At 47.2% G+C, this 24,908-nt stretch overlaps 8 protein-coding genes across 8 annotated transcripts; 3 read left to right on the top strand and 5 right to left on the bottom strand.

Annotated features, from left to right (window-relative positions):
* Positions 1-187: 187 nt before the first annotated feature.
* On the bottom strand, positions 188-1,567 carry N7469_002829 (uncharacterized protein; the record flags this gene model as incomplete). The annotated part of the gene is made up of 1 exon (XM_056641749.1): positions 188-1,567. The coding sequence occupies one exon, from the start codon at positions 1,565-1,567 to the stop codon at positions 188-190; it is 1,380 nt and encodes a 459-aa protein (XP_056504243.1).
* A 689-nt stretch (positions 1,568-2,256) lies between these two features.
* On the top strand, positions 2,257-4,720 carry N7469_002828 (J domain-containing protein; the record flags this gene model as incomplete). Its single annotated transcript, XM_056641748.1, has 4 exons — positions 2,257-2,763; positions 2,848-3,159; positions 3,217-4,515; positions 4,571-4,720. The coding sequence occupies 4 exons, from the start codon at positions 2,257-2,259 to the stop codon at positions 4,718-4,720; spliced, it is 2,268 nt and encodes a 755-aa protein (XP_056504242.1).
* Positions 4,721-5,092: 372 nt separating this feature from the next.
* Positions 5,093-6,897, top strand: N7469_002827 (SKIP/SNW domain-containing protein; the record flags this gene model as incomplete). The annotated part of the gene is made up of 2 exons (XM_056641747.1): positions 5,093-5,239; positions 5,302-6,897. The coding sequence occupies 2 exons, from the start codon at positions 5,093-5,095 to the stop codon at positions 6,895-6,897; spliced, it is 1,743 nt and encodes a 580-aa protein (XP_056504241.1).
* Positions 6,898-8,144: 1,247 nt separating this feature from the next.
* Positions 8,145-9,616, bottom strand: ayg1 (heptaketide hydrolyase ayg1; the record flags this gene model as incomplete). Its single annotated transcript, XM_056641746.1, has 5 exons — positions 8,145-8,324; positions 8,386-8,518; positions 8,595-9,367; positions 9,393-9,467; positions 9,524-9,616. 5 exons carry the CDS (start codon positions 9,614-9,616, stop codon positions 8,145-8,147), a joined length of 1,254 nt encoding a protein of 417 aa, XP_056504240.1.
* An 873-nt stretch (positions 9,617-10,489) lies between these two features.
* Positions 10,490-12,849, bottom strand: abr1 (multicopper oxidase abr1; the record flags this gene model as incomplete). Its single annotated transcript, XM_056641745.1, has 2 exons — positions 10,490-12,460; positions 12,514-12,849. 2 exons carry the CDS (start codon positions 12,847-12,849, stop codon positions 10,490-10,492), a joined length of 2,307 nt encoding a protein of 768 aa, XP_056504239.1.
* A 2,450-nt stretch (positions 12,850-15,299) lies between these two features.
* Positions 15,300-16,971, top strand: N7469_002824 (ACT domain-containing protein; the record flags this gene model as incomplete). The annotated part of the gene is made up of 4 exons (XM_056641744.1): positions 15,300-15,344; positions 15,436-15,866; positions 15,983-16,381; positions 16,440-16,971. 4 exons carry the CDS (start codon positions 15,300-15,302, stop codon positions 16,969-16,971), a joined length of 1,407 nt encoding a protein of 468 aa, XP_056504238.1.
* A 335-nt stretch (positions 16,972-17,306) lies between these two features.
* Positions 17,307-22,282, bottom strand: N7469_002823 (xanthine dehydrogenase; the record flags this gene model as incomplete). Its single annotated transcript, XM_056641743.1, has 9 exons — positions 17,307-17,635; positions 17,710-17,930; positions 18,012-18,035; positions 18,152-18,586; positions 18,660-19,052; positions 19,101-20,199; positions 20,260-21,556; positions 21,649-21,793; positions 21,849-22,282. 9 exons carry the CDS (start codon positions 22,280-22,282, stop codon positions 17,307-17,309), a joined length of 4,377 nt encoding a protein of 1,458 aa, XP_056504237.1.
* A 1,311-nt stretch (positions 22,283-23,593) lies between these two features.
* N7469_002822 (WD40 repeat domain-containing protein) lies at positions 23,594-24,814 on the bottom strand (the record flags this gene model as incomplete). Its single annotated transcript, XM_056641742.1, has 4 exons — positions 23,594-23,616; positions 23,680-24,288; positions 24,356-24,700; positions 24,760-24,814. 4 exons carry the CDS (start codon positions 24,812-24,814, stop codon positions 23,594-23,596), a joined length of 1,032 nt encoding a protein of 343 aa, XP_056504236.1.
* Between the last annotated feature and the right edge of the window lie 94 nt (positions 24,815-24,908).

The raw sequence follows: 24,908 nt of genomic DNA, 5'->3' as shown, positions 1-24,908 counted from the left end.
CAGATAGTAGGTGAACCATGACAATGTCACGATAAAAAAAATTTGGGCATCGATAGCTGACGATTCTGGAACTTCGACCCTCTGCTATGCTCAACTCACTACCGCTTTGTCAGAGAGAATGATCGAAGTATGTGACTTTTAGAGCCACTAAGTAAATAGGAATCCATCTTCATGACTCGGTACATGCTCATAATGTAATTTGATCGGGGTAATATTGACTAACCCAGATTATCTTGCCCTCGGCTGGATCCATCAAGGCAGCGTAGTGAGTATCTTCATTAACAACCGGGTATGTGGTAAGCCATTGTAGTGCTTCCTGGGGCGTGATGGCCACTTCTGAAATAGCAATGTCTCCGGAAAGCGCATTCATTTCCAAATTAGCTTGTTTTTGACGTTTCGCTGCTCTTTGCCTTAGGCGCAACGATGAGCGAACGCCTGGTCGAGGGATATGGTCTTCCTCAGACCTCTCTTCGGATAAACTTTTCGATTGAGTCCGTCGGCTCTCCTTCGTTTTGGCATCCCATCTATCTTGCATGCAGGCGCGTCTGGCTTTGCTATCTTCGATAAGATCTTGCAACGTGAATTCTTCTTGGGAGATCAGAGCGAGCCTCTCATTACTCTTCAGCTTATTGTCAACTCTATCTTCTAATGGCGTCGAGTCCGAGTCTTGATCGTTATTTGTGATCACGATAAACTGTGTGTCGGAGCGAGTGAATGCGCTATTGACATCCTTTTCCATTGTTACTGTTCTTTGTCCATCGCTGAAGATGAGATAGGCTGCAGTGGAGGGCTGTTTCGGCATATTGATCACGATATCATCTAGTGAATGTAACGTCAATCTCGAGCCTGACCGGCGAGACTTTGGTTCAAATGAAAAGAGACATTGTCGAAGCAGCGAGGAAACAGATGGGCGTTTGCCAAGGAGAACGAGAATATGATTCAGGTAGAAAGAAAACTTATTGGACGATTCATGGGTTGGTCGAAAATTGAGCGAGAGGCTGAGATCTTTTCTGACCCCCGTCAAAACGCCAACAAAGCCGACATATGTCACACTTGTTGCCAATACCTGCTGCGGATTTTCGTTGCGGACGAATTCCAGTTGCACTACCAGCGAGCGTAACTTTTCCATGCCCCAATCTAGAGTCCTAAAATGGAGCATCTTGGTTTCTGATCCATTTATGGTGCGTACTCCTCCACTGGTACATCCCATTAGAAGGTCCAGTCCTGTATTGAAGCATACCAGGAGGTAAATGTCGATATCAGTGGCACGACTGATGCCCTGCAGCTCTTCGGTTTCCTCTCTTGTAGAAAGTCCATGTAGAAAGACACGGGCTATCCAGTGAACCACTTTGACTGGGATCTTGGGAGACAGAGCAATGAGTAATTCGTCAAATATGCTTCGTACCGATCTCATTCGATCTCTGTAGAGTCGTGTCAGTTCCGTGTATCTCTCTGATGGAGGCAACGAGAGGTTGATTCGATAGACTGGAGGTGGCTGATGTAGCCAATCAAACGTGATGGGTTCTTCAACTTGGCCCTCATCTGTGATCAATATTCTGTTGTCCATTTTAATGTCAGCGGTACTAGTTGAGACTCGACTTAGAGAGTACAAGGTTGAGGCTCCTGAATGCTGAAATAATTGCATACAATCTGTGTCAGAGGCCCCACAAGAGCTTGGATTCCCATTGGATCCTCGTTGGACGCGGTGATGATACAAGTTTGTTTTGGTGAAGGTACAGACGGAGAATATTGATGCCTTTGTTATTCGGTTTGTAGTAGGGAGTAACTTGCCATCTTGATGACATAAATAAATAAAGTATCTGAATTAATTATCATGAAGCCCACTTGATAATCCACATCTAGTTCATCCCATGCACCAATTGTAGTAAACAATATCTTGTATAATCTATAATTCATGCCTGAGGCAGTCAAAGGTTTTCCGGGGTTGAGATCTGATAACTCGCTCTCACGTTCTTTTTGTCTTTCAAGGGCTCTTGTGCTCAGGGAGAATAGAATGACACTCCTCGGCAATATCAGAATTCGATAATTAATTGTCCTCTACTCTCAATTATTATACTTGACTCCCTTAATATCCAACGGACATCCCTTTGCGGGGCCGACGGAGACACGGAAAGTTTCTCCGATTCTCACCTTCCAACATCCTTTTGTCGCACCACCTTCAAACCAGACCTACAGATCATGGCCCTTGCTGGCTTCTAGATTCCCGAATCTGGTGTGCGACGCGACGCAATTGCCATGGCCTCTTCCTTCGACCGGGCCACATCGGTGGCGGACCGCGACGTTGACATCGATCACGAAGATGGCGGACTTGATGGAGAGTACAGCATGCTCGCCGATGCAGGATATTCCGGCGATGTCGATTACTACGCTCTACTTGGTCTTTCAACCGATCCTCCTCCGACCGATGCAGATATTCGTTCTGCCTATCGTAACTTGACACTCAGCTTTCATCCAGACAAACAACCCCCGCACCTTCAAGAGGCAGCCAGACAACATTTCAACCAGATCCAGGAAGCTTATAATGTTCTTATCGATTCACAAAAGCGTATGGTCTATGATATGATGGGTGCGGAGGGTGTGAAACGAGAATGGGGACACCTTGGTGCTATGGGTCGCGAGGGCGAGGCCGAAACGCAGGAAGTGGGCGTTAAGGCGATGTCGCCCACTCAATTCCGGCAGTGGTTTTTGAAAACCATGAAGAAACGGGAAAGAAAAGCCATTGAAAGTCTTGTAGGGGCTCGAGTATGTATTGTTCCCTGTGATCTCTCTGGAAATTAATCTCTGTATTGGGGGAACGGTTGCTAACTACCGCGTTTGATATTATAGAGCGCTCTGACCCTCGGGGTAGATGCATCGAACACCATCACTGTAGAAGATGACGATGATGTGACATTCCATATACCATCACCAAAGCTTGTGACTTATGGACTGAAGTACAATTTTGAAACGCCTATACCCGTACCAGACTTCTTGAGAGCATCACCAGGGGAAGATACGGCAGAAGAAGACAGTATCGAAGAGGAAGAAGATCTATTACAGCTGACTATAAGTACCGGGGTAAAGGGCAGATTACAGAGACCCGTGCAGCCCATCACTGTGACTTACGAGGGTCACGAGAATGAGGAAGAAGAGATCCAGGTAAGCGATTATATTTTACTCGCAATTATGTGTACTCAGACGCTAATTGAGACGCAGGTACCCCTTCCGCCTGTCTTGGTAGGCAATGCGCTTGAGCTAGGTGCCACCGTATCGCCTAATTTCAAGGGCCTGCTGGGTACCCGTGGTATCTGGAATAGATTCCCTTTCTCTTTTCTGAAAGAATCAAACGTCTCGTTCGGTGCTCTCCTGCTCCCTACCCCGGCCTTCACAACCACTTTTGTTCGGTCCTATCAACCAGTGCCTGGTATTACCCCGTTCAATGTAGCTGCCACCACTACCATCCAACGTTCCCTTGGCCAATGCCCGCCTTCTTTCCAGGTACAGGCGACAAAGCAATTAACAGAAAGAAAGGTTGCGGTGCTTACCTGGAACAGTGGGCTGTTGCAGTGGCCCGGATTCTTACTTGAAGCGTTCCCTGCACTTGGATTAACCGCCGAAACTTTCTATGCCGCGATGGAAGATTCCAGTGCCCTTCAATTGGCTCTCAAATCTTTCTCTAAGCCATCAAAGAGCCAGGCCTCCCACGATGGTGATTTTGATGATGAAGAAGCTCGTCGTCTTGAAGCAGAGAAGGAGGATATTGATCGCTCCGAAGAGGCTTGGGACATAGCTCTCGCGCTTGCTCCAGGTGGCGCTGGCATCGGTCTGAACTACTCACGAAACCTCTTTTCAGGAAAGCCAACGGATGATCCCGCAAAGAGTGAGTGGAGCTCTGAAGGCTATTTTCCGATGGCAAAGATGGACGAAGCGCGCGCAGTCAAGCTTGAAGTATCTACTTCTCTGCATTCAGATGGCTCTATAGGCTGGACTGTCAAAGGCACTCGGCTTATTAGCGAGAATACGAGGATTGGGCTTGGTGTTGGGATTACGGCTAATAATGTCGCCATGACTGTCACTTGGAAACGCCTTGGCCAACGTATCAATCTTCCTGTTGTGGTCATGCCTCATCGACACCATGATGCGGCAGCATTGGCTGCAGTCTTTCCCTGGCTAGCTTATTGCGCCGTCGAATTTGGATATGTTCGCCCCCGTAATCGCAAGCTGCGTCGACAGGCAGTTGCTCGCCGCCACAAGGAATTGAATAAGCTCGTACCCAAAAAACGGGCCGAGAGTGAGCAGGCAATCGAAATGATGGCTGAACAGGTACAGAGACGTCAGGCGCGCGAAGAATCACACGACGGCTTGGTTATCACAAAGGCGGAATATGGCTATTATCCCTCGCAAAGCAAGAAACCCAAGACTGGGTTCACGGAGCCCCGAGTTATCGACGTGACCATTCCAGTGGCTGCACTCGTCGACCGAGGTCAACTGGTAATTTCGAAGAAAATGGTGAAGGTAAGACAATACTCCTGTCATTAGATCTCTATCGCATTACTAACTCGGTCAATAGTTCCAAATCATGGGTTTCCATGACCCGGCACCATTGCTGCCCAAACGCTTGAAGGTTTGGTACAACTTCCAAGGACAAGAACATTTCGTCGAACTTGGAGATAAAGAGGGTGTTGCTTGTCCCCTGCGTGCACATGTTATATCTCATTGAGCGCGAGCATCTCTCCGGCATTCATTACATGACATCAGGGGGTCTACATTTGCCCTGTGTAATTTTACCGCATTTCTATACCTTGACAGGATTTCATGAGTTGTAAGAAGGGGAATAAATCTTCACTTTACAAGCAAATGATGCCGATCCAATAGTCCCTTCGAAAATCATAATAATTATAATTATAATAAGAATAGAAATGAAAGAAGATGTTTTCTATTGGCCGCGCGACGTTATAGAAAGGCTTGGCATTCGGGCGGTCGAAGCAAACCACTCGCGCTGTTTTGCAAAAGACAAGCGCATCACTTCGCTTTCACCACTCAACCCAACCAACAAGACTTGACAGCCCCGGTCCTGTCCATAGGTCTTAGAATGGCTTCACTCGCATCGGGACTTTTCAAGTCCCTTCCCAAACCCAAATACACCGGCGAGGAAGAGGAGGTACCGCAACATGCGCAAACTCGTGGTCCTCGTGTGGTGGGTGCCGACCAGCTCGACGAGACTCAAGTTGTTCTACGGGTGAGCACTATCTTCATTATTCTCTTCCTGGCCCGATAGCTAATGGGAACATTCTAATGCAGAGGACTGGACCTCCCCCCTATGGAAACCGCGCCGGATGGCGACCTCGAGCCCCCGAAGATTTTGGTGACGGCGGCGCGTTCCCGGAAATTCTAGTGGCGCAATACCCTCTCGATATGGGACGAAAGGGAACTTCTTCGACTTCAAATGCGCTCGCAGTTCAGGTCGATGCCGAAGGAAAGGTCAAATACGATGCTATTGCGCGCCGGGGACATGGCGACAACCGCATTGTCCACGCATCATTTAAAGATTTGATCCCACTTCGACAGCGAGTGGACATGGGAGAGATCTCGCTAGATCGCCCATCAGAAGAGGAAGTTGCAGCTCAGATGGAAAAAACCAAGAACGCCCTAGCTGGTCTGGTCGAGGGAGCCGTTCAAGCACAGAAGCCGAAGAACGTTAAGGGCGGCCGCCGGAATGAGCCGACATTTGTGCGATATACGCCTGCGAACCAGATGGGAGATAACGACAAGAAGAACGACCGTATTATGAAAATTATGGACCGACAGCAGGATCCAATGGAGCCACCCAAATTCAAGCACAAGAAGATTCCTCGTGGACCGCCGTCTCCCCCGCCACCCGTTATGCACTCGCCGCCGAGGAAGCTTACTGCCGAAGACCAAGAGGCGTGGAAGATTCCTCCTCCTGTGTCGAACTGGAAGAACCCGAAGGGTTACACTGTTCCCCTGGACAAGCGTCTGGCTGCCGATGGGCGTGGATTACAGGATGTGACCATCAACGACAAATTTGCTCAGCTTGCGGAATCCTTGTTCACTGCCGATCGTCACGCCCGAGAGGAAGTACAGCTCCGTGCTCAAATGCAACAGAAGCTTGCCGAGAAGGAGAAGGCCCAGAAGGAAGAGCATCTCAGGCAGCTGGCCCAAAAGGCGCGCCAGGAGCGCGCCGGTCCCAGCCGCCGCGATTCCGATGCGCGGTCTCGCTCTCGTTCCCGCAGTATTAGCGGAAGCGCCTCTCCATACTCCTCGAGATCTGCCTCCCCCGACCATGAGGAGCAAGCTGCCCGCGACCGTGAACAGCAGCGCCGTGAGCGTCGTCAAGAGAATGAGCGACAGCTGCGTCAATCACGAATGGGAACAGAGCGACGAATCCAGGCCATGGCTCGCGAACAGAACCGTGATATTTCTGAGAAGGTTGCTCTTGGATTAGCCAAGCCCACCCAGAGTTCTGAGTCCATGTGGGATTCGCGGTTGTTCAACCAGACCAGTGGTATGAATGCCGGATTCAATGAAGATAACCCATACGATAAGCCGCTGTTTGCCGCGCAGGACGCTATCAACAGCATCTACCGACCTCGCGCACAAGCGGATGCTGATGACGAGGATGCGGGCGAGGGCGAGATGAGCAAGATCCAGAAAACAAACCGCTTTGAGGTCCTCGGACGGGCCAAGGAAGGTTTCCGTGGTGCCGCTGATGCTGAAGAACGTCAAGGCCCTGTACAATTCGAAAAGGATACCGCTGATCCATTCGGTATTGACAGTATGATCGCCGATGTAACAGCTGGACAGAAGCGCTATGGTATTCAAGAAGCAGAGTCTGATGACCGTGGCTCAAAGCGCGCACGTGTGGATGATGACTGATTTAATTGTCTTATATTTTGCACTATATCAATGGTTCTGATTGGATGCGTGTTGAACAGGGTCTTTCATGCATTGCGGGCGTTCAAGTGTAATCTATCTTCCTATCTCAAGGGTACCAAAAATTGGAGGCGACTTGATACGATTGGTCATTTTCACTTCATGAAATTATAGTATATCATTGCAATGTAGAAAAGACCCTAGAATCCTCATCCAGATCCTGGATCCACTGCTACTAGTCCTGCTGATATTGTCATCGGCGAAGGCAGCATGAACAACCTCAACTCAACCGCATTGATTCGGTGGACAGAGTTTGTTCTGCCTCATAACAAAACGGTAAGATGAACCCAGTATACCACCTTCTAGCTTTATACATCCACTTTCGCGACCTGTCAGTGAAGTGCAAGAGGATTGGCATGGGCAATCGTTTGCTGGACTTGATATCAAATAGTACAGCCCAAAGTCATATCCGTGTAGACTAAAGGAACGACGTCCGTGTTCATTCAGACATCCCGGATTACTTAGACTGACAGATATCCCGGGCTTCCAGAACAAGAATCGTCATCGTAGAATTGGGCCCATTTTGTGGTTGTGTTGGTTGTGTTGGTTGGGTAGGCTAGTGTGGCCCAGGAGAAGATAGTTACAACCAGTAGTTGATAAATGAATATCTTCATGTTTTAGACGAAGTTGGACAGATTTTGTTTTGGTGATTGATCTATGAGAATGACTCGTAAGCAGCATGTATCGACAAGGTATGAGATAGCGAAACTCTTAGGCTATTCAATCGATCTTGATGTAGAATTGAAGAGCTTCCAAGGTTTGGGTGTGAAAAGGCATATTTCACAAATTTGACACCTTAACATTCAAGACATGATAAGATATAAAGATTCCTAGACGGTACAAGTATGTGCATCCATGGATGTGAAGTATATTTCTTGTGGCTATTAATATCACTCATGCCAATTATTAGACGTAGCAAACTCTGAATTTGACTACTACCTACGCCGGTAGTACAATATTGCATTCACGAAAATACAGCGAAACGATAGGATTGCGTGCAGGCGAAGGTTACACTTGATTTAAAGATCCGATGAAGTAAAAGTGCCCTTCGAGAAAGAAGCTATATCCATGAACAGCAAATAGGAATGCGAACTTTCAAAAGCGAAAGACAAGGAAGACTCATAATTCAATCTGACCAGAACCAAGCTACGTATCGACACACGTGCAAGCACAATCCCGATACAAGCTATCTAGTTCTTGACCTCCGTCTTGCCTGGGGAAAGAAGATCCTCCAGCCACTTGTACGATACAGGTAGACTATTAGGGTATCCCATGTGCACCATACCCTCGAAGAAACGACCTTCCTTGGGACCACCGTGGTTGAACAGGACGTGACAATCTTCAATGGGCACGACACCGTCATCAACTCCCTTGAAAGAAAAGGTCAGTATTCGGTATATTTGTGTAGAATGAAAGTAATCTGGGGCTCACATTCAGCAAAAGCAGACGACAGTTCGGCTGATCAACTACACCAGTCTCAACAAGAGAGAACTTCTTCTGTGCATTCTGCACGAAATCCTCCGTGTTATCGTAGCCGTATTTCTCAGCCCAGCTATCCGTGATACTGTGAAAAATGTCAGTCTCAAGAAGAATTTACTAGGTATAAAGTACTCGAAGAGGCATGAAATGGTATAACTCACGTAAAAGGATACTCGTGGTCATTCACCTTGCGCAACCAATCTGGATCCAGGAAATGATGACTTCCAGGGCCATGTGCCATAGAACCAATGAGACGGTCACGATGGGTACAAGCAGCCCGGATAGCATAAAAGCCACCGGCACTCAGACCCCAGACTGCGACACGAGTCATGTCAAACTCAGGTCGCTGCGCCATGTAATCCAACACACTAGACCACAGACGATCAGGGGACTCGGGGTCAGCTGGGTCAGCGGGCGAATCGGCTGTACCAGGAATCTCAACAATAACAGTTGCCCAGCCTCGATTGATAATCTCGTGTGTACGTTGACTGTTGTCGGGTCTGTAGCCGTCCAGTCCAGTCATGATCAGGACGACTGGAACCGGATGCTCACTCGCTTCATCTGGGACGCGAATATAGATAGGAATCTGCGAGCCATCTTTACCGGTGGCGTACTTGTGTGGAATTATTTCCTCTTTGATCATTGGGTTCCACAGAGATGCTGCCTTCAAGTAGACATCCTTCTGACGATCGAAGGCGACCCGCTTAATGGAGGTTTCGGGTTTACTGCTGGGGCTCACGTAAGGAAAGCGTGAGATTCGGAGAACGACAGAAGCCCGACGGTACAGGTCAGCTGCTTTATCTGCGTGACCATATTTAAGGGCTTCGACAGCCTGAGTCTCAAGACTCGAGGCAATCGGGGAGGAAAGCGTTTGTGTATGCGTCGGAGAAAGCGTCGTTGATGTTTTCCTGGTAAAGTTAGCTTGTGGTTCTTTCTGATTTTACTATTTCGAGACATACGGCTATCAACTTTTCGAAAATAGGCTCGAAGTCCTCGAATGCTCCATCGTGGAATGGGTAGATTGATTTCGAAGCCTGTTCATGATTAGGGTTAATGCCAGCATTCAACCAAGTGAATTAAGAAGACATACGCAGAACTTCCACTTTGTCTCCCACAAGGCCTTGATAGACCCCTTGTGTGGGTAAGTGGTTTCGAAACGGTCTCCTAGAATCCACTGAGGCATGATAAATTGTTTTATGGGGTGAATTCCAGATAAGGGGGGTTCAAGACTTGTACAACGACGGGTGTCTCGGGGCAAATTGGTTTACAGCCTTATGGGAATCCTTGCCGTGTACTCGGGCTTTTAATAATATCTAAGGCTACGAACAGGTCTGAGAACAGAATCACCCGCATTGAGTCTAGAAGTTGTGACGAAAACAGCCCTGAACCACCAGATTTTCAGCCCAGGTCGAGCGATGAGAGTACAGTGCTCCGATGTCGAATCGGGAAAGGTACCGTGCCAATGGCGTGTTATGATTGAACAATTTCTTTGATTGAGAAGTCATTTCGAAATACGCGGTGGATCAAAATGGTATTGACGGTCCGAATGCGGAAAATTGACCTACTGATCGATTCATTCTTCGGCGGCGGTCCTTAGATATGGCCTATGCTGCCAACTTCCTTTCAGCTTGAGGGGACTAGCAAATTATGAATTCACGATTGAAGCAAATTAATCATCTCGAGACCCATGAAGGACGTAATTTTCGAAGATTCTACTCTTCGAGTCTCTTGAGATTTGATGTGGTGAAATTCATCATTTGCCAGACTCCTTGGAATGTGGTGCCTGAATTAGGGTTACTGCATGCGGAAACACAGACATTCCTACTTCAGATAGGTCCACATCAACGTTACATATTGAAAAATTGCGGAATGAAGAGTGATCAAATAACATATGGAGTCTGTATTCTAGTTTTGAAGGTACATATTGAGAATGGGGAAAAAAAAAAAACACACGACCCTCTTCCCATTTCTTGCTGGATTAGATAGACCCGGGTCGTTAAAAATTAAACACACAAGAAGCTAATTTGCAAGCCCTTTAAGATTGATACTATTAGATTTATTGCTGGCGCTCGTATTGGCCCCAGTATTGGTAGCCCTTAGGAAGGTCGGGGTAGGTGTCTGGTGGAGTATTGATCTTGTGTCCACCCACTTCGGCATAACCATTGTTTGTGTGGGGATTGGGCCATGGACCCTTAGTGTCATCGGTATGCGCGACGACAGGGTCTTCTCCATTGGAACCATCACCAACTTGAGCGGTGGAATCGTCAGTGTTAGGCTGAGGCCATGGACCCCCGTCATCTTCTCCAGACGCGTAGATGGGCTCGTTCTCTTCTTGGGGATAGGACTCGGGATAGTACTCGGCGACTGGAACGGGTTCTTGGCTGACTGGCTGGGGCTCTGGGACGGGCTCTTCCTGGGCAGGAGCAGGCGCCTGTGGAGCAGGTTGCTGAGGCGCGGGCTCTGCAGCAGCTGGCTTGGGTGCAGGCTGCTGAGCAGTAGGCTCGGGCTCCGGTGCGGAAGGCTGGAATGGAGGAGGCCTGTGTGGGTGAGTTGGCTTGGGAGCAGGAGGCTGCTGAGGAGGCGGCGACTGGGTGTGAGGGGGCTGAGTTGAAGTCGCAGATGAAGCACTTGTCTCTGCCGGGGGAGGAGGAGCAGGAGCAGCAGTAGAAGACAGCGGTGGAACAGGCTGCGCATCATCAGGGTACATAGCTCCGTGGTCACCGGCATGAACTTCTGTGTTGGCACCAGAGAGATCAAGGCCATGTTTGCCAGCCGCATTGCCATTGCTGGGATCGGGATAGGCGGCGCAGACATCATAGTGGCTCTTGGGAGGTGCGTGCTGGGACTGAGGGAATGTCTCGGGAGCTTCAATGAGAGTGGCTGTCAGGCCGGCCTCAACATGCCATTCGATGTGGCAATGCAGAAGCCAAACTCCAGGATTGTCTGCACGGAAACGAATGACGGCATGACCATGATTCTGAACCATAATCGTATCACGACGGACAGGAGTGTGGGAGATGTTCGGGAAGTAGGCGCCAGTGAAGAGACCCCCATCAACTTCAGTACGCTGAAGAACCTGGAACTGATGACCGTGTAAATGCCATGGGTGCAAGTTATTGTGATGATTGTTTATTACGATCTCCACAATCTCGTTGTGCTTCACGATGATCGGGTTGACTTGCCCGTAGACTGCAGGATTGGAGGAGAATTCGGATCCAACCGTGTTGGCAGTGTACAGAGTGGGAACATCCTGAGGGATATAGGTCTTGTTGTTGATGGTGTAGCGCTTAACTCCATTGATCACGGTATCAGCAGTATCCAAAATGATCTGGTGGTGCATGGGCTGAAGAAGTGGCTCTTTGTCGAGAGGAACAAATTCCATATCGTCAACGAAAACAGACGGATCCAGCTTATGGAATGAAGGGGCGGGAGGCAATGGCTTCGCTTCATCATACACCAACCAAGCAGTAGCATTGGGATTGTAGCCAGGTGGGATAGGACGGCCCTCGAAGATGAACATCATGTTGATATCCATAGTATTGAAGAAAGCAAAGTTTTTACTGGCATCTGGCTTGGTGTGAACTAGAAGACCCATACGCTGTCCGGGGGCAACACGCAGCAATTTGTCGCCAATAGGATAAGGATCGACATAGACACCATCGATCTCGACGACGGTAACATCGTGACCATCGAGCTTGAAGCCATGACCGACCCAGTTGCCGATGCAAATAATGTGAACAAAGTATGTCTTCCCAGGCTGGACCTTGATTTTAGTATTCGTTGAATCGTTGATCAGAGCTGAGTCAGGAAGAGGTTCATTTCCACCAGCTTGGGTGTTTTCCACGGATTGATACTGGTCAAGAAGGTTGGGCATCTGCTCGTGGTACCAATCACTCAATGTCAATGTGAACTCATCGTCGAACTGGAAAGGGGGTTTCGGGTCGTGCACAATGAAGGCTCCACGGAATCCATCAGGGTATTGTCCCATGTTATGCGAGTGATACCAGTAGGTTCCAGTTTGGTTGGCCTATGAAGAATTGTTAACATTGAGAAACGGTTTCAGTTGGATACTTAACTTACCTGGACCTGATATTGCATGTGCTGTCCAGGGGCAATTGGACATTGGGTGACATCTGTAGCGCCATCCATGATGGCAGTGCCATACTGTTTGAATCCATGCCAGTGGATTCCAGTAGACTGATTGCCTAGACCGTTGTAGAGATCAACAATCACACGGTCACCGACTTCCACATCCACCTGAGGACACGGCCACTGGTTGTTAATACCGATAACAGGCCGTTCAAATCCATCGGGAGCGGCATTGACCCAAGTGACGTTCCATTCAAGATGAACGTCCTTGGCCGCTACCAACTTGGCGGCAAAGCCAGCCAAGAATAAAACATTACGAATGCCCATTGAGGCTGTTGCTATAACGAATGACGGTCGACGCCAATTCAGAAAGATAATTAAATCCTCTGAAACGAATGCCGACGGGTTAGATGAGTGTCGATAAGCAGTATAAATTAGAAAATTAAAAAGAAAAGCGAAAACCACATTAACGAATGTGTCGGCGAAAAGAGTGGTCGACTGTCGGCGCGTGTAATTCAGAGGGACCAAGTCGCGACGATTGGGATCCTCTTCCTTTAACAGGAACAGGATTGATCTACACCAGGGGTCATTGTTTTGGGTCCCTGGATCTACGTAGTATGTCTATGCTTTCCGCATCCGCAATGTTGACTTGAAGAGCCCTTGTTCCGGATAACCAAGGCTCGAATGTAGACACAACACAGAGCACGTTGAGCCCAAAGGTTACTCCCGACCCCTATCCGGCATTCCGCTGGTGGATTTGTGTAGGGTCGGCATGTAGATGAAGTACCCTCATCGGCCATAAGCCGTCGAGTCTACGCAAGGGGTGCATTCCGAGCCGACCACTTCAGTAAAGAGTCAACACAGCTTCACATTGCCTTTTACTCGACAGAGAACATTGTAATCAGAGTGTCTGGATAAGTGGGGTGTTTCAAGACTCTTGTTGTCGAGTGATAACATGCAAACCAGTATCATGAAAGGGCAAACAGTGTATGATAGATACATAGTATGGGCATACTAGCTAGAAAACATGCTGGCTAACATGTGCCGTTACACTGTAAATCTCATAAAGGGTAAACAAAATTTATAGCCAAATACAAAAATTTATAGCCAAATACAAATTGATTCAATGTTTGAATTACTAGTACACATTCCGAGAATTCCTTCATGGATTCTGGTAGCTCGGTAGTGAGATACGTTATAGCTACTAGAAATACATGCACATATGTACATATGTACAGGTGTTCATTTGGGAAAAGAGGCGTACTACGCCTCTCTTTCAAGCTGTGCACATGCCAGCTGAATATATATCACCCGTGATTCAGATACTTGATGCAGTGGACTACATCAAGTATCGGGCGAGCCAATAGCACTGATAGATACATATACAGGACTACGTATATAATGACAGTATTGTAATTAGATTGTCAGCTGAGGTCATCGCTTTTTTGCTCTGCCACACTGGAATACTCTGAATCATTATCGCATCAGCGGGGTGGGACACAAGACTCCCGTTGGGACGTTTTGTTAGCTCCACTTGGCCGCCACACTCTCTTATCAGCCTTCTTAAGAGGACCAAGCGGCCATTGAAACAGTTTACAGGCAGGAAACTTGATGATCCTTTTCAAGTAGAGATTGGCCACGCCTCGTTCTCTTCAGCTGTTTGAGAGCGGGTGGCAATGTGGACCGATAATACAATGGGGGATTGGAAAGAGAGGCAAACAGAAAGAAGAAGATATGCATGAGAATGGTCATTGTCTGTAGTGTATCTCTGGAGAAACAGCAATTAGCTATCTTTCGATCATCCGAATCTAACCGGGCGGGTCCTTCTCCGGTCGATCAATGGGAATTTGATATCGAGGGTTGACATTGAAAAGATCAGCTTTGGTCTCATTGGTGAGATACTCAGCATCCCCCGCAAAACTTCCACGCCTGGTGACAGCTACTAGATGTATGTATGTATGTGATAAGTGAAGAAGACCAAAATTGACCAGGGGTTCCCCAAGTAGTTCAGGCACAGCTGCATGACACTTTTTCGAGTTCGTCCGTGCGGGCCCGCGTTAGGCGCGGGTTCGATAAGTAGTGGGGAAAAAAAAGGCACGAGATAAAGCGAAGCTGAGGTTGCATGAAGAGATTTGGTAACGAGAGGAGATGATAGCGTGAAAGAAATTGGTGGAACGAATTTTCAAAAGAGAAAAATTAGAGAAAAAATTAGAAAATTTTTTAAAAAAAAGAGGAAGACAGTTGAGAATTGAAAAGGGCGGAACAAAAGAAGCAACATCCGCCTTTCTCTTCTTTTTCTTTTTTCTTTTTCCTCTTTTGACTTCAAATGATCAACCGCTTCTTCTCTTTGTGGATTGGATTTATTTGAGACGAACTGCCGAATACACTGCGTTGATTGAATCATCATCACCATACTTACCTCCCTCTCTCGTGCTCTTTTTCGTGGATGGCGTTGATCTTGTCGCAATTACACTCGGGAATCATCACGTCAATGGCGTAATCCCCTTGGCTCTCATTTAATGGGTTCATCCGAAAGGAAAAAAAAAGAACAGAAGAAAGAATCCGGCAACCATTCCCCACGATTTGTACCTGTTCTTTCAATTTTGACTACAAAGTGCCTCCCTCCTGACTTTGTCCTACCACCCAAACTCCCCCACAATCTTGACTCATATACTGTGTGTCCTTCAAGAGTTGACTGTGTTGCGTTGTGCTGCACCACTGGATGATCGTGGATCATCTCCCTTCAAGTTATCCACCAACCTTTAGTGGGGCTCAGTATGGATCAACCGATGACTCTAATTGATGCCCAGGTGCATTTTCTTGTAAGCATATTGTATCCTGCGATGAATAGAGCACTTCGCTCAAGATACGATCATTGTTTGCTAATATATATATATATTTAATCGAGTTCAGGCGGAGCGTCTGGCCTTGGTGCACATTCCACTGGATCTCTATCCGTATTTCCTCCAGTCTGTCTTGAGGCTGGTTTTTGACGAGCTATCTCCGTTGGAAGACGGAAACGAGAAAGAAGAATCCCGTCAAGGTGATGACGATGATGCTGATGATAATGATAATAATGATGATCACTCCGAGTCCGGGTATACACCATCTGCATTCTTGAACATCTCAATTACCCCAGTTGAAGTTTCTGTGATATGTCCCCGCCGCCTGGTCGATAAATATTTTGCACCTCTAAGACAGCAACTCAACGAATTGGATGAGTCACTTGATTCTCAGCTCGATTTTAGCGACAATGACTATATTGCGATGCAAGTTATTGGACAGGGCCTGGAAGCAGGGAAACGCGTCTTGGAGCTCACCAGCCCGCTTGCGATGGCCGGAATGTACGTGCAGCAAACCACAAATGATCCTTCCCCCCCCCACAACATGGGATGATTGATGATTCCAACATTCAATCTACCAGACTTGTATATAAACTTCTGTGCTAACTCTCCACCAGCTCTATCTTTTTCATTTCGACTTACTTCTCCGACTACATCGTTTTCCCTCTCCATAGTAAAAGCAGTGTGGTTTCGGCATTGGAGAGCAGAGGCTTTCAGTTCCAAGAATCAACAGCCGCTTTTATCAATCCCATCAGTCCGACCTCCCCACGACCAGACTCGGAGAAACGTCTTAGTGAAATCATACCTCCAGGGACTCCACCTCCATCTACGATTTCCGAGCTTCAAATGCGCACTTTTGAAAATCTCCGCAAACGCCAAGTTACCCCATATGTAGACGAAACTCTGCGTCTCGTACAATGTGCAGCGCACCATCAGTTTGAATATGGTAGTGAAGAAAGTTCAATGTCCATCCTCCGCGATGCTCTCACGGCCGTCCTTGTGGTCGACAGCCCACGGTTCCTCTCCCTCACCCAAGCATCCCTCGATCCGGCTGCATCATTACTTCTGGAAAAGCGACTCCTCCTCTCGATTTGAACAGCCGTCGGGTCTCCACAAGCACTACGAGACCGGATCTAGTCTTTTATTAGGGTCTAAAGAAGACTATCTGATCCCCATTATGCTTGACCTCCGCGATCTACCTCTTGAAGCTTCGGGTATCGTTTGCGGTGTAGCTGGACGACTCGCCGATGCGCCAGAAACGAAATCCTCGCCTAAGGGTGCGGAACCAAGCATCGCAAGCAGCAATGATAGCAGCGCAGTTGGATCCGTGCCTGCTCTTTTCAATTCATTTGGAGCACGCCTGAACCTGGACGGTAATCGCAGTTCAGAGAAGAAGACATCCAAAGGGACTCATTCTCTTGCGCCGACTCATCATCTGAAACCTGATGTTGATCCATCCGCAGATATGTTTGAGATTAGTTTTCTGAGCACTGCACGCGCGGGGACAATTATCGTTGGCGAGGATGAGTTGCAACGGGCGATGGACGCTTTGGAGGCAGAAAAGGTGCAAGAATCCATTATTCTTGCCCCCGAGGATGAAGAATGAAGGTGCTGGATGGATCTCATATTACAATGGATTGTATTTGATGCTTTAAATAGCGGGAAAAGTGGGTTTGTATCTCGAATTTTGCTCTGCATGTATGAATAACGACTTCTGATACTCCTGGAAAGTTCTAAATCAATTTGAACCTAGCTTTGAACCTTGGAATTCCCTCTCATCCCAATAATCCAGCACCAAATGGATGGGTAGTACGACTGATGTAACGATAAAACATGATCGTTGTCCGGTAATCGTGTTTCTCCGTGGTTTTCTTCAAAATTTTGAGACAAATATAGAATTCTGGTTCAATTTCGTACTATAGTCATACTAGCATCTCCCTTCTATGCCTCAATCCTAATGAAAAATTCCTTTTCGCCTTCTTTCGGTATCACAGCGGCCCGGCGAACCATTTCATCTTCTACAGCTAACCTCAATTTCTCTGCAGTGCTAGGCGCATTGAAAATCAATGGAGTATCGACATTGTTCATGGCCCGAGCAGCCTTGACGGCCTCTCTAAGCGCAAAAAACACCGTCGACCCTAAAAATAATGGAGGTTCGCCTGTGCCTTTACTACTCTGAATGGAGCGTAATTTATCCCAAGATATTGGATTTCCGTACGAATCATGTTGCAAGGTTGATATGTTGAATACTTGAGGAATGTCGGAGAATCCTGAATCAGAAAATATCAGTAACCAATCTTGGAAGATGAAACGAAAGCCTAAGACACTATCTGTTTTCGCTTACCAGGTATCTTATAAGTACCAGGTCCTTTAGTAAATAATTCCCCGGTCTTAGTCCATAATGATTCTTCCATTGTAAATAAACCTTGACCTTGGACAAAAGCCCCTTCGATCTGACCGTAATCAATGGCAGGATTGATAGAGCGACCAATGTCCATCATGAGGTCAGTTCTGAGCACAGTCGAGTCTCCAGTCAATGTGTCGAGTTCCACTTCTGAAATTGCCCTGTGAAAAGGGTTAGCATTCCAGTTCTCGAAGATTGCATAGGTCTCAAGATATTAGACCCCCTTAGATCGAATTACTTACACCCCTTGAGTCCAGTAATAGTACCTACAAAATGCGCGTCAGTATTACCATCCATAGAAGGTAGCAGACAGCGAAAAATAATAAAAAAAATAAAAAATAAAAAACAAAAAGAAGTGGTAAATCCACAATTCAGCTCTTACATTGGCAGTGGATCCTTCCAATTTCCCCAGACATAGCCAATTCGAGGCATTTTCCAAAACCCATTTGCAGCTAGATTGACTCGATCACGATACGCAGCATGTGCAATCTTAGACAAGGGCGCATCCATGCCATATTTCTCCCGATACGGCGCTAATCGTTCATTGAGCTGATCGCACGCATTTTTGACAGCTTGGCCATTCAAGTCACTCCCAGACGATGCTGCAGTCGGCGAGGGGTTGGCAATTTGATCTGATTGTGACTCCTTGTTATAAATCTCATCCACGTTGACGCGCAGCTCTTCCGCGGCAACTTGACACATTTTCGTATACAACCCCTGGCCCATCTCAGTCCCTCCATGATGAAGGAGCACAGAGCCATCCTCGTATATCTTCACGTATGCTCCGGCTTGGTTCAAATGCAACGCAGTAGCGAAACTAGAGAGAATCAATACGGCGTCTTCTAAAAAGGGGAAGAAGCCAGGGCCAGTCGAGGGTGCTGAGTACTTACCTGAGGCCAAATTTACTCGGAATCTTGGCTATGCCTCGCTTTTTGAAGCGGTGCTTCGAATTGAAGACCTTGATGGCGGCTTTCCGTTTTTCATAGTCGGAATTCTTGGTCAGTTGTTCTAGCATGGTAGAAATATGGAAATCATCCGTGATTTCTTGCAGGAATGGGGTTCTCTGGCCGATCTTGTACAGGTTGCGAAGACGCAACTCATCGACGTCAATATTCAAAGCTTCTGAAATCTTGTAAATGATGCTCTCGGCGATGTACATTCCCTGAGGGCCTCCAAATCCTCGGTAAGCCGTATTGCTGACGGTATTCGTCTTGCAGACCCATCCGCGAATCCAAGCATGGGGGATATTATAGCAATTATCAACATGAGTACAGGCACGATCCCTATTTATTCAGTATCAATTCCATACTCGCAGAGTGAATTTCACTTACATGACTGCTCCACTCATATCAAGCGAGTATCCTCCATTGTTATACATGTCCACCTCAAGAACTTGAATCTTACCCTGGTTATCAACCCCCACTTTCCATCGCGCTTGGAATGGGTGCCTTTGACCACTGATAGCAATGTCTTCATCACGATTGAGCATCATGCGTACAGGTCGAGATTCCTTGCGTGCTGCAACAGCCATATACATGGCGATTGGAGTACTTCTCGACTCTTTCCCACCGTAAGCTCCACCCATACGACGCACTCGCATATTGACGCGACTCATGGGAACGCCCAGCACTTGTGCGACAAAGACTTGATTCTCCATGAGGTTCTGTGTTGAGCAGTATACATCGATGGAGCCATCTTCTGTGTGTGGGATAGCAAGTGCAGCGTTTGTTTCTAAATAGAAGTGCTCCTGGCCTCCCATTGTTGTAGTCCCTTCTAAGATTTGATCACACTTCGACCAAGCATCATCAAGGCAGCCTTCCACTGCATCGCCTGTCCGGAGCTGTTTCCCATGCTTGAAGAAACTATTCGCTTGGATGGCTTCGTCAATAGTATAAATTGCAGGTAAATCTGTGTAGGTCACCTCAACGCGGTTTGCAGCTTCTCTAGCCTGAAGAGCAGTCTCTGCATACACCATCCCAATTACTTGGCCATGATAATGAACGATGTCGTCAGCGAAAAGTGGTTCATCAGCTACTACTGGTCCCCACAAGTTAGTTCCAGCTGGCAAGCTATCTTTGTCAATGTATCCCACCACCCCCGGCATTCTTAACGCAGGATTATAATCAACGCTCTCCACCCGAGCGTGGGATCTCTTGGACATGACTAGTCCACCAAATAATTCATTATGCTGTCGTGGCATATCTTCCACGTACTCTGCTTCGCCGGTACAGTGTTTGAGCGCTGACAAGTGTGGAATCGGTCTACCAACAGTCCGAGTCCCTCTATTCTCCATCGAGGCAGTGAAATTATCACGACCACCAGAGGATATTTCACGATGAATTTCCTGGATGAGATCGGAATCGACTTTTGCGAGAGCCAAATCGTGAACAACTTCGTGCCAGAACCGGAAGAAAAGCGAGATTGTCAAAACTGTATACTAGATCAGTCGGGGTACTGGTTTGAGCAGATAGTACTATTCCAGAAACTTACCTCGTCGGTATTGGGCCATCCCACCAGGTACACCATAGCTCAAGTCAAACTGTTCCAAAAGTGCATTTATTGCAGCTTCCAATGTCGTTGTCTCAGACCACTTCTTCCCAATGACTGCTTCCTGTGCCTTCACAGCCACCACAGTTGTTGGAGCCATACCGCCCAATGAAAAACCGCAGTCCTCAACAAGACCATTCTCATCCAATCGTACCCTGAATCCAGCTGTAACAATAGCAATATCATCATCTTTCCTTTTGGCCTGCTTGTATGCCTTCGTGATTTCACGACTTTCGTCTGTGGGCAATGGAATAACAATCTGAGTGATGACTCCATCATCCGGTAGGGCCGTTGTTCGATAACGAAGGAACCAAGACGTGATCGGGATATCGAAAATACCTCTTGACTGCGACTGAATAGTGACTGTTGCTCCAGCTGCTAAAAGCAAAGGCGCAGAATCAGAAATAGGACTCGCTGTCGCAAGACTTCCCGCAAGACTGGCAACATTTCGAATTTGCCGACCAGCAAAATAGCGAAGTTGTTTTCGAAGCGCTTCCAGGACAGAAGCACGTCGTCCGAGCTTTTGATATAGATCTCTGCAGAGATATTCTAGTTTTGTCAGGGGTAAATTGCCAGGAATGCAGAGTTCAGATAGAGAATTAAGCTCAGCCAAAGTGAGATTGTCTTGAATACTCATGGGATGAGTATTAATCTCAACGATATCTGCCACAAAAATGGAGACTTGGTAGTTCATTTTCTTGAATCGGACCTCTATTTGCGTCTCACTTGCTCCGCCGACAATCTTTGCTGAGGGATAAGCTGATTTTAATTCAATGAGCTGTTGTAAAGTTGTGGGTTTGAACCATAATTTTCGCTCATCGCCGTAACAAACTGGCTGTACTTCATATCTTCGAAGGGACGGTGGAAATAACGGTTCGGTTGATGGCTCATACGGCTTGAATATCTCTTTGGGGACCGCTTCGCTTGAGACTGGCGATGACTTGAGTGTGGAATCTAGTTGAGAATCAGGTATCGAGAATTCCAGAGGCTCAGATGTTTTAATCCCAGCAGTCGGCGCAGACCCGCAACTAGAAGCTTTAGGATCATCGCGACAACAACCGCCTGGACGACTACAGGGCCCAGGTTTGTTGATAGAGCGTAATAGGCTTTCATCCTCATCATGCGAAGAAGGTAGAGTCGGAAGGTCATTCTTCATTGAAGTATCATCTTCGGCAATGACGCCCTGAAGATCTTCCACGATAAACGTTCGTGCTGCTTCAAAAATGGGCTTGTAACCAGTCTGAGGAGAATATTAGCAAGTGACAACTGGTATATATATATTTTTGAAGCCATATACATCGCACGAGGCTGATGAAAGCAGTAAGAACTCACACATCTACAAAGGTTCCCATCCAGATGACCTTCAAGTTCCAAGTCAGAATGAGTAAGGTGAAATCTGCCATCTCGATACGAATTTCTGATGAGAGCATATAAGCTCATAACAATTCCCGGAGTACAGAAACCACACTGTGAGCCACTGGTGTTGTCAGCATACACTCACAACCTGAATGATAATTGTAGGGCTGGCCTACTGCATTTTTGCAATTCTCTCTTGCAACGGATGTGGACGATTCGCTGTCCCAAGTCCCTCAATAGTAATGAGGCTCTTACCGTCCACTCCAATGAGCGGATATAGACATGCATTGATGGCCAGATGGTTAACTTGCTGATTCTGTTCGAGAACCTGCAAAACAACAGTACAAGCACCGCATCCACCTTCACCACAGCCTAGTTTTGTGCCTTTCAAATTATCCTCCGAGCGAATCCAGTCCAGAAGGGCCCAGTCAGGATTGGGATTATTGACTGTCACGGGTCGTCCATTGACGAAAAAGTTGATAGCAGAGGTTCGGTACGTTGATGAGATGAGCGATGCGAGCGCATCAATTGAGTTTTTGGGTGAGCTAGTGTTACTGCGATCAGATCGAGGTGGTGATGGTAGCTGGGCTAGCGGAGGTTGTATATGCATTATGTGACGAACACTGGCTTGCTTTTCTCTGGAGTCCAAATAAGAATAATCGGGATCGCTGAGCAAAGCGAAGGATATAGTCAGAGGAGGATGGGATTAGACAGATAAATATTCATAGCAATGAGAACAAATCACTGCATTGAGGCAATGTGTTGGTAAGATACGAATAGTAAGCCAAGAAGGATGCCGCCACACTGCAAAGTCAACTCTTTATACGAACTTGAAAAGTTGATCAACCTGAGAAATGGGATTCCTGTCACTACGTTTCCCCTCAAACCTATAACTATCCACGAATTACGATATAAGAATGAAGAAATACAACGTTTAAAGCGGGGTTGAACCGAGTAGACCGAAGTGATATTTACTGATACTACAAAAGTACTTCTAGTATGGTCTGTTCTCAACCCCACCTTTGAGTACGTTCAATTACTAGTAAACTTGGGTAGTTTTGAAGAGGCGTTCGATACTTCTCGCGCGCAGGTTGACAGACCAATCGGAATGAAATGACTACTAATGAGTAATTTCGAATGGGCCTTGTTGGGTACAACAGTCCATTGACGCTACCGAATGTATCTCGAAGTATACACTCCGACCTCATCAAGGAAAACAGAAATAGTGTAATTTTAAGATCGGCAAGCAAAACAAAAACTAAGCTCATCTGTAATATACGATATTGAAAGAATATAATATCTTTGAAGAGACAAAAGTGGGATAGTAACCCCTTTCTTTGCCAGTATCCCACTTTGCAGAGCCTTGAAAAGTGGAGGCTCAATCATCTCCACGGAGTGGGGGTGTTTGCGCTCACATTTCGTCGAGACAAGATGCTGTCTCGTTTCTCCAGTTCTGTCAGTTAATTGCCTATTTGCATCGGGGTCTTGAGGACTCTCGGATCAGCAATTCCACAGTATTTCTTCTTGGCAAAACAACAGCATCACTTAGATGGTTGGCCTTAACACATTTTGCCATTTCTCATATTTCAGCTCATTCGTGTCTCGTTGGAAGTATAGTAGAGAGCAATGAAAATGTTGAATAGCACCAGGCCTGGTTGCTGACGTTGACAACTCAACCCGAATGTCATGGATAGGATAGCGGCATGTCAAGCAAGGGGATGACTATATGAGACCGCTGGTCACCGATTTGACAAGGGTATGATTTCGTCAATTTCGAGGAGTCGCGAGTTTCCACTTAGCTTGGAAGGTCTTCGCAAGCGAAATTTGAGTATGTGCGCACTAGCAAGCTCAGTCTCGGCGATTTGGTGAGGATGTGTAATTACCACAGTCAGACCAGTAACCTGCTGGCTCAACAGCTGGCTCAACCAAAGACACGAACAGTACCTATTTCAATTAGTGACCGTCCATCACATGTAAAAATAATCACCGGGGAAACATCAAACATACCATCTGGACATCCTCCAGCCCAAGAACCCTTTTCATTCCATGCCACACAACTGACGACTTTCACTCTTGGCCCCATCGGAACCGTTGCAACAGTATCTCCAGTCAAAACATCCCAAGCAAAGACAGCAGCACCAAGTCCAGGCCCATCATCCTTAGGAGCCTCACTCCCACTTAAGACCACTCCATCGCCCTGCGCAAAGACAGAGCGAACACGAAGCTCCGAATTACGATAGGTATGGCGAGGTGTTGAGAGAAGACCGGGGGTAATTTCCTCCGCCTTTGGAGCTAAACCTCCAAACGCAGCGAGAAGTTTCCCATCTTTGCGATCCAACATCCGGATATAGCTATCCAGCGTGGAAGTAAGCAACGCATTGCCATCCGCAGAGCAGCGAACGCTTGTTACGGGGTGTGCAAGGACATCGACGGTTGTTTGACCCATGCGGACATCGTAGACTCGGACGTGGCCATCATAACTACCGCTGGCAATGGAGTATGTAGGCATGTGAACGTGTAGACATGAGACGGTATCACTCGCTTCGGTGAGAGTCTGAATAGGCTTATGGCCATTTGAGCGGGTATCCCAAAGATTAATTGTCGTATCCGCACTGCCTATTTTTCAATAATGATTAGCCAGATAGAACTCCGAAAAGGGCACAGAGAGTGACGAGTCCCATACCAGTTACCACCACGGAATCTCCCTCACCAGCAAACTGAACTGCTTCAACCCTGCTATTATGCCCGCTCCATCGTCTAGTTGTACCACCTTGCTCAACATCCCATAGAAATACCTGACGGTCTCCGCCTACACTGGCAAAACGCGCATTGTCTGATGCAACCGCCACATCGAGAACGCTGTAGCCATGCGCTTCGTATCGCTGGATCGGTTTGGTGGTTTCTACTGCGACTGCTGAGTTTTCCGAATTACTGGGGACGGCGCGCGAGAGGTGGACTGAGCGGTCTGAGGAGCCAGTGAGTATATAGGTTCCGGGGTAGCTTGAGAAAGTGACCGCATTGACCGGAGCTGCGAGAACGATTCGTTAGTTATACCGTGTCGCATTGTATCGCAAGGCAGAAACTTACCATTGTGTGTATTGAGTGTGTGAATATGTCTGGTGGGGAACTTTTTTGGAGCCATGGGTGCTAAGTTGACCCTGGGCCAAGGAAGATTAAAGATTGAAGATTGAAGTGGCCCGACGGAGATGGAATTGCGGATGATGCGCGGCGTTGGC

The sequence above is a fragment of the Penicillium citrinum genome (genome assembly GCF_028827155.1).
Source record: "Penicillium citrinum strain IBT 23319 chromosome Unknown utg000002l:1.0-3833315.0:1.0-3834789.0, whole genome shotgun sequence".
In the NCBI taxonomy this organism is placed as follows: domain Eukaryota; kingdom Fungi; phylum Ascomycota; class Eurotiomycetes; order Eurotiales; family Aspergillaceae; genus Penicillium; species Penicillium citrinum.
This window is presented reverse-complemented; position numbering and strand designations above follow the sequence as displayed.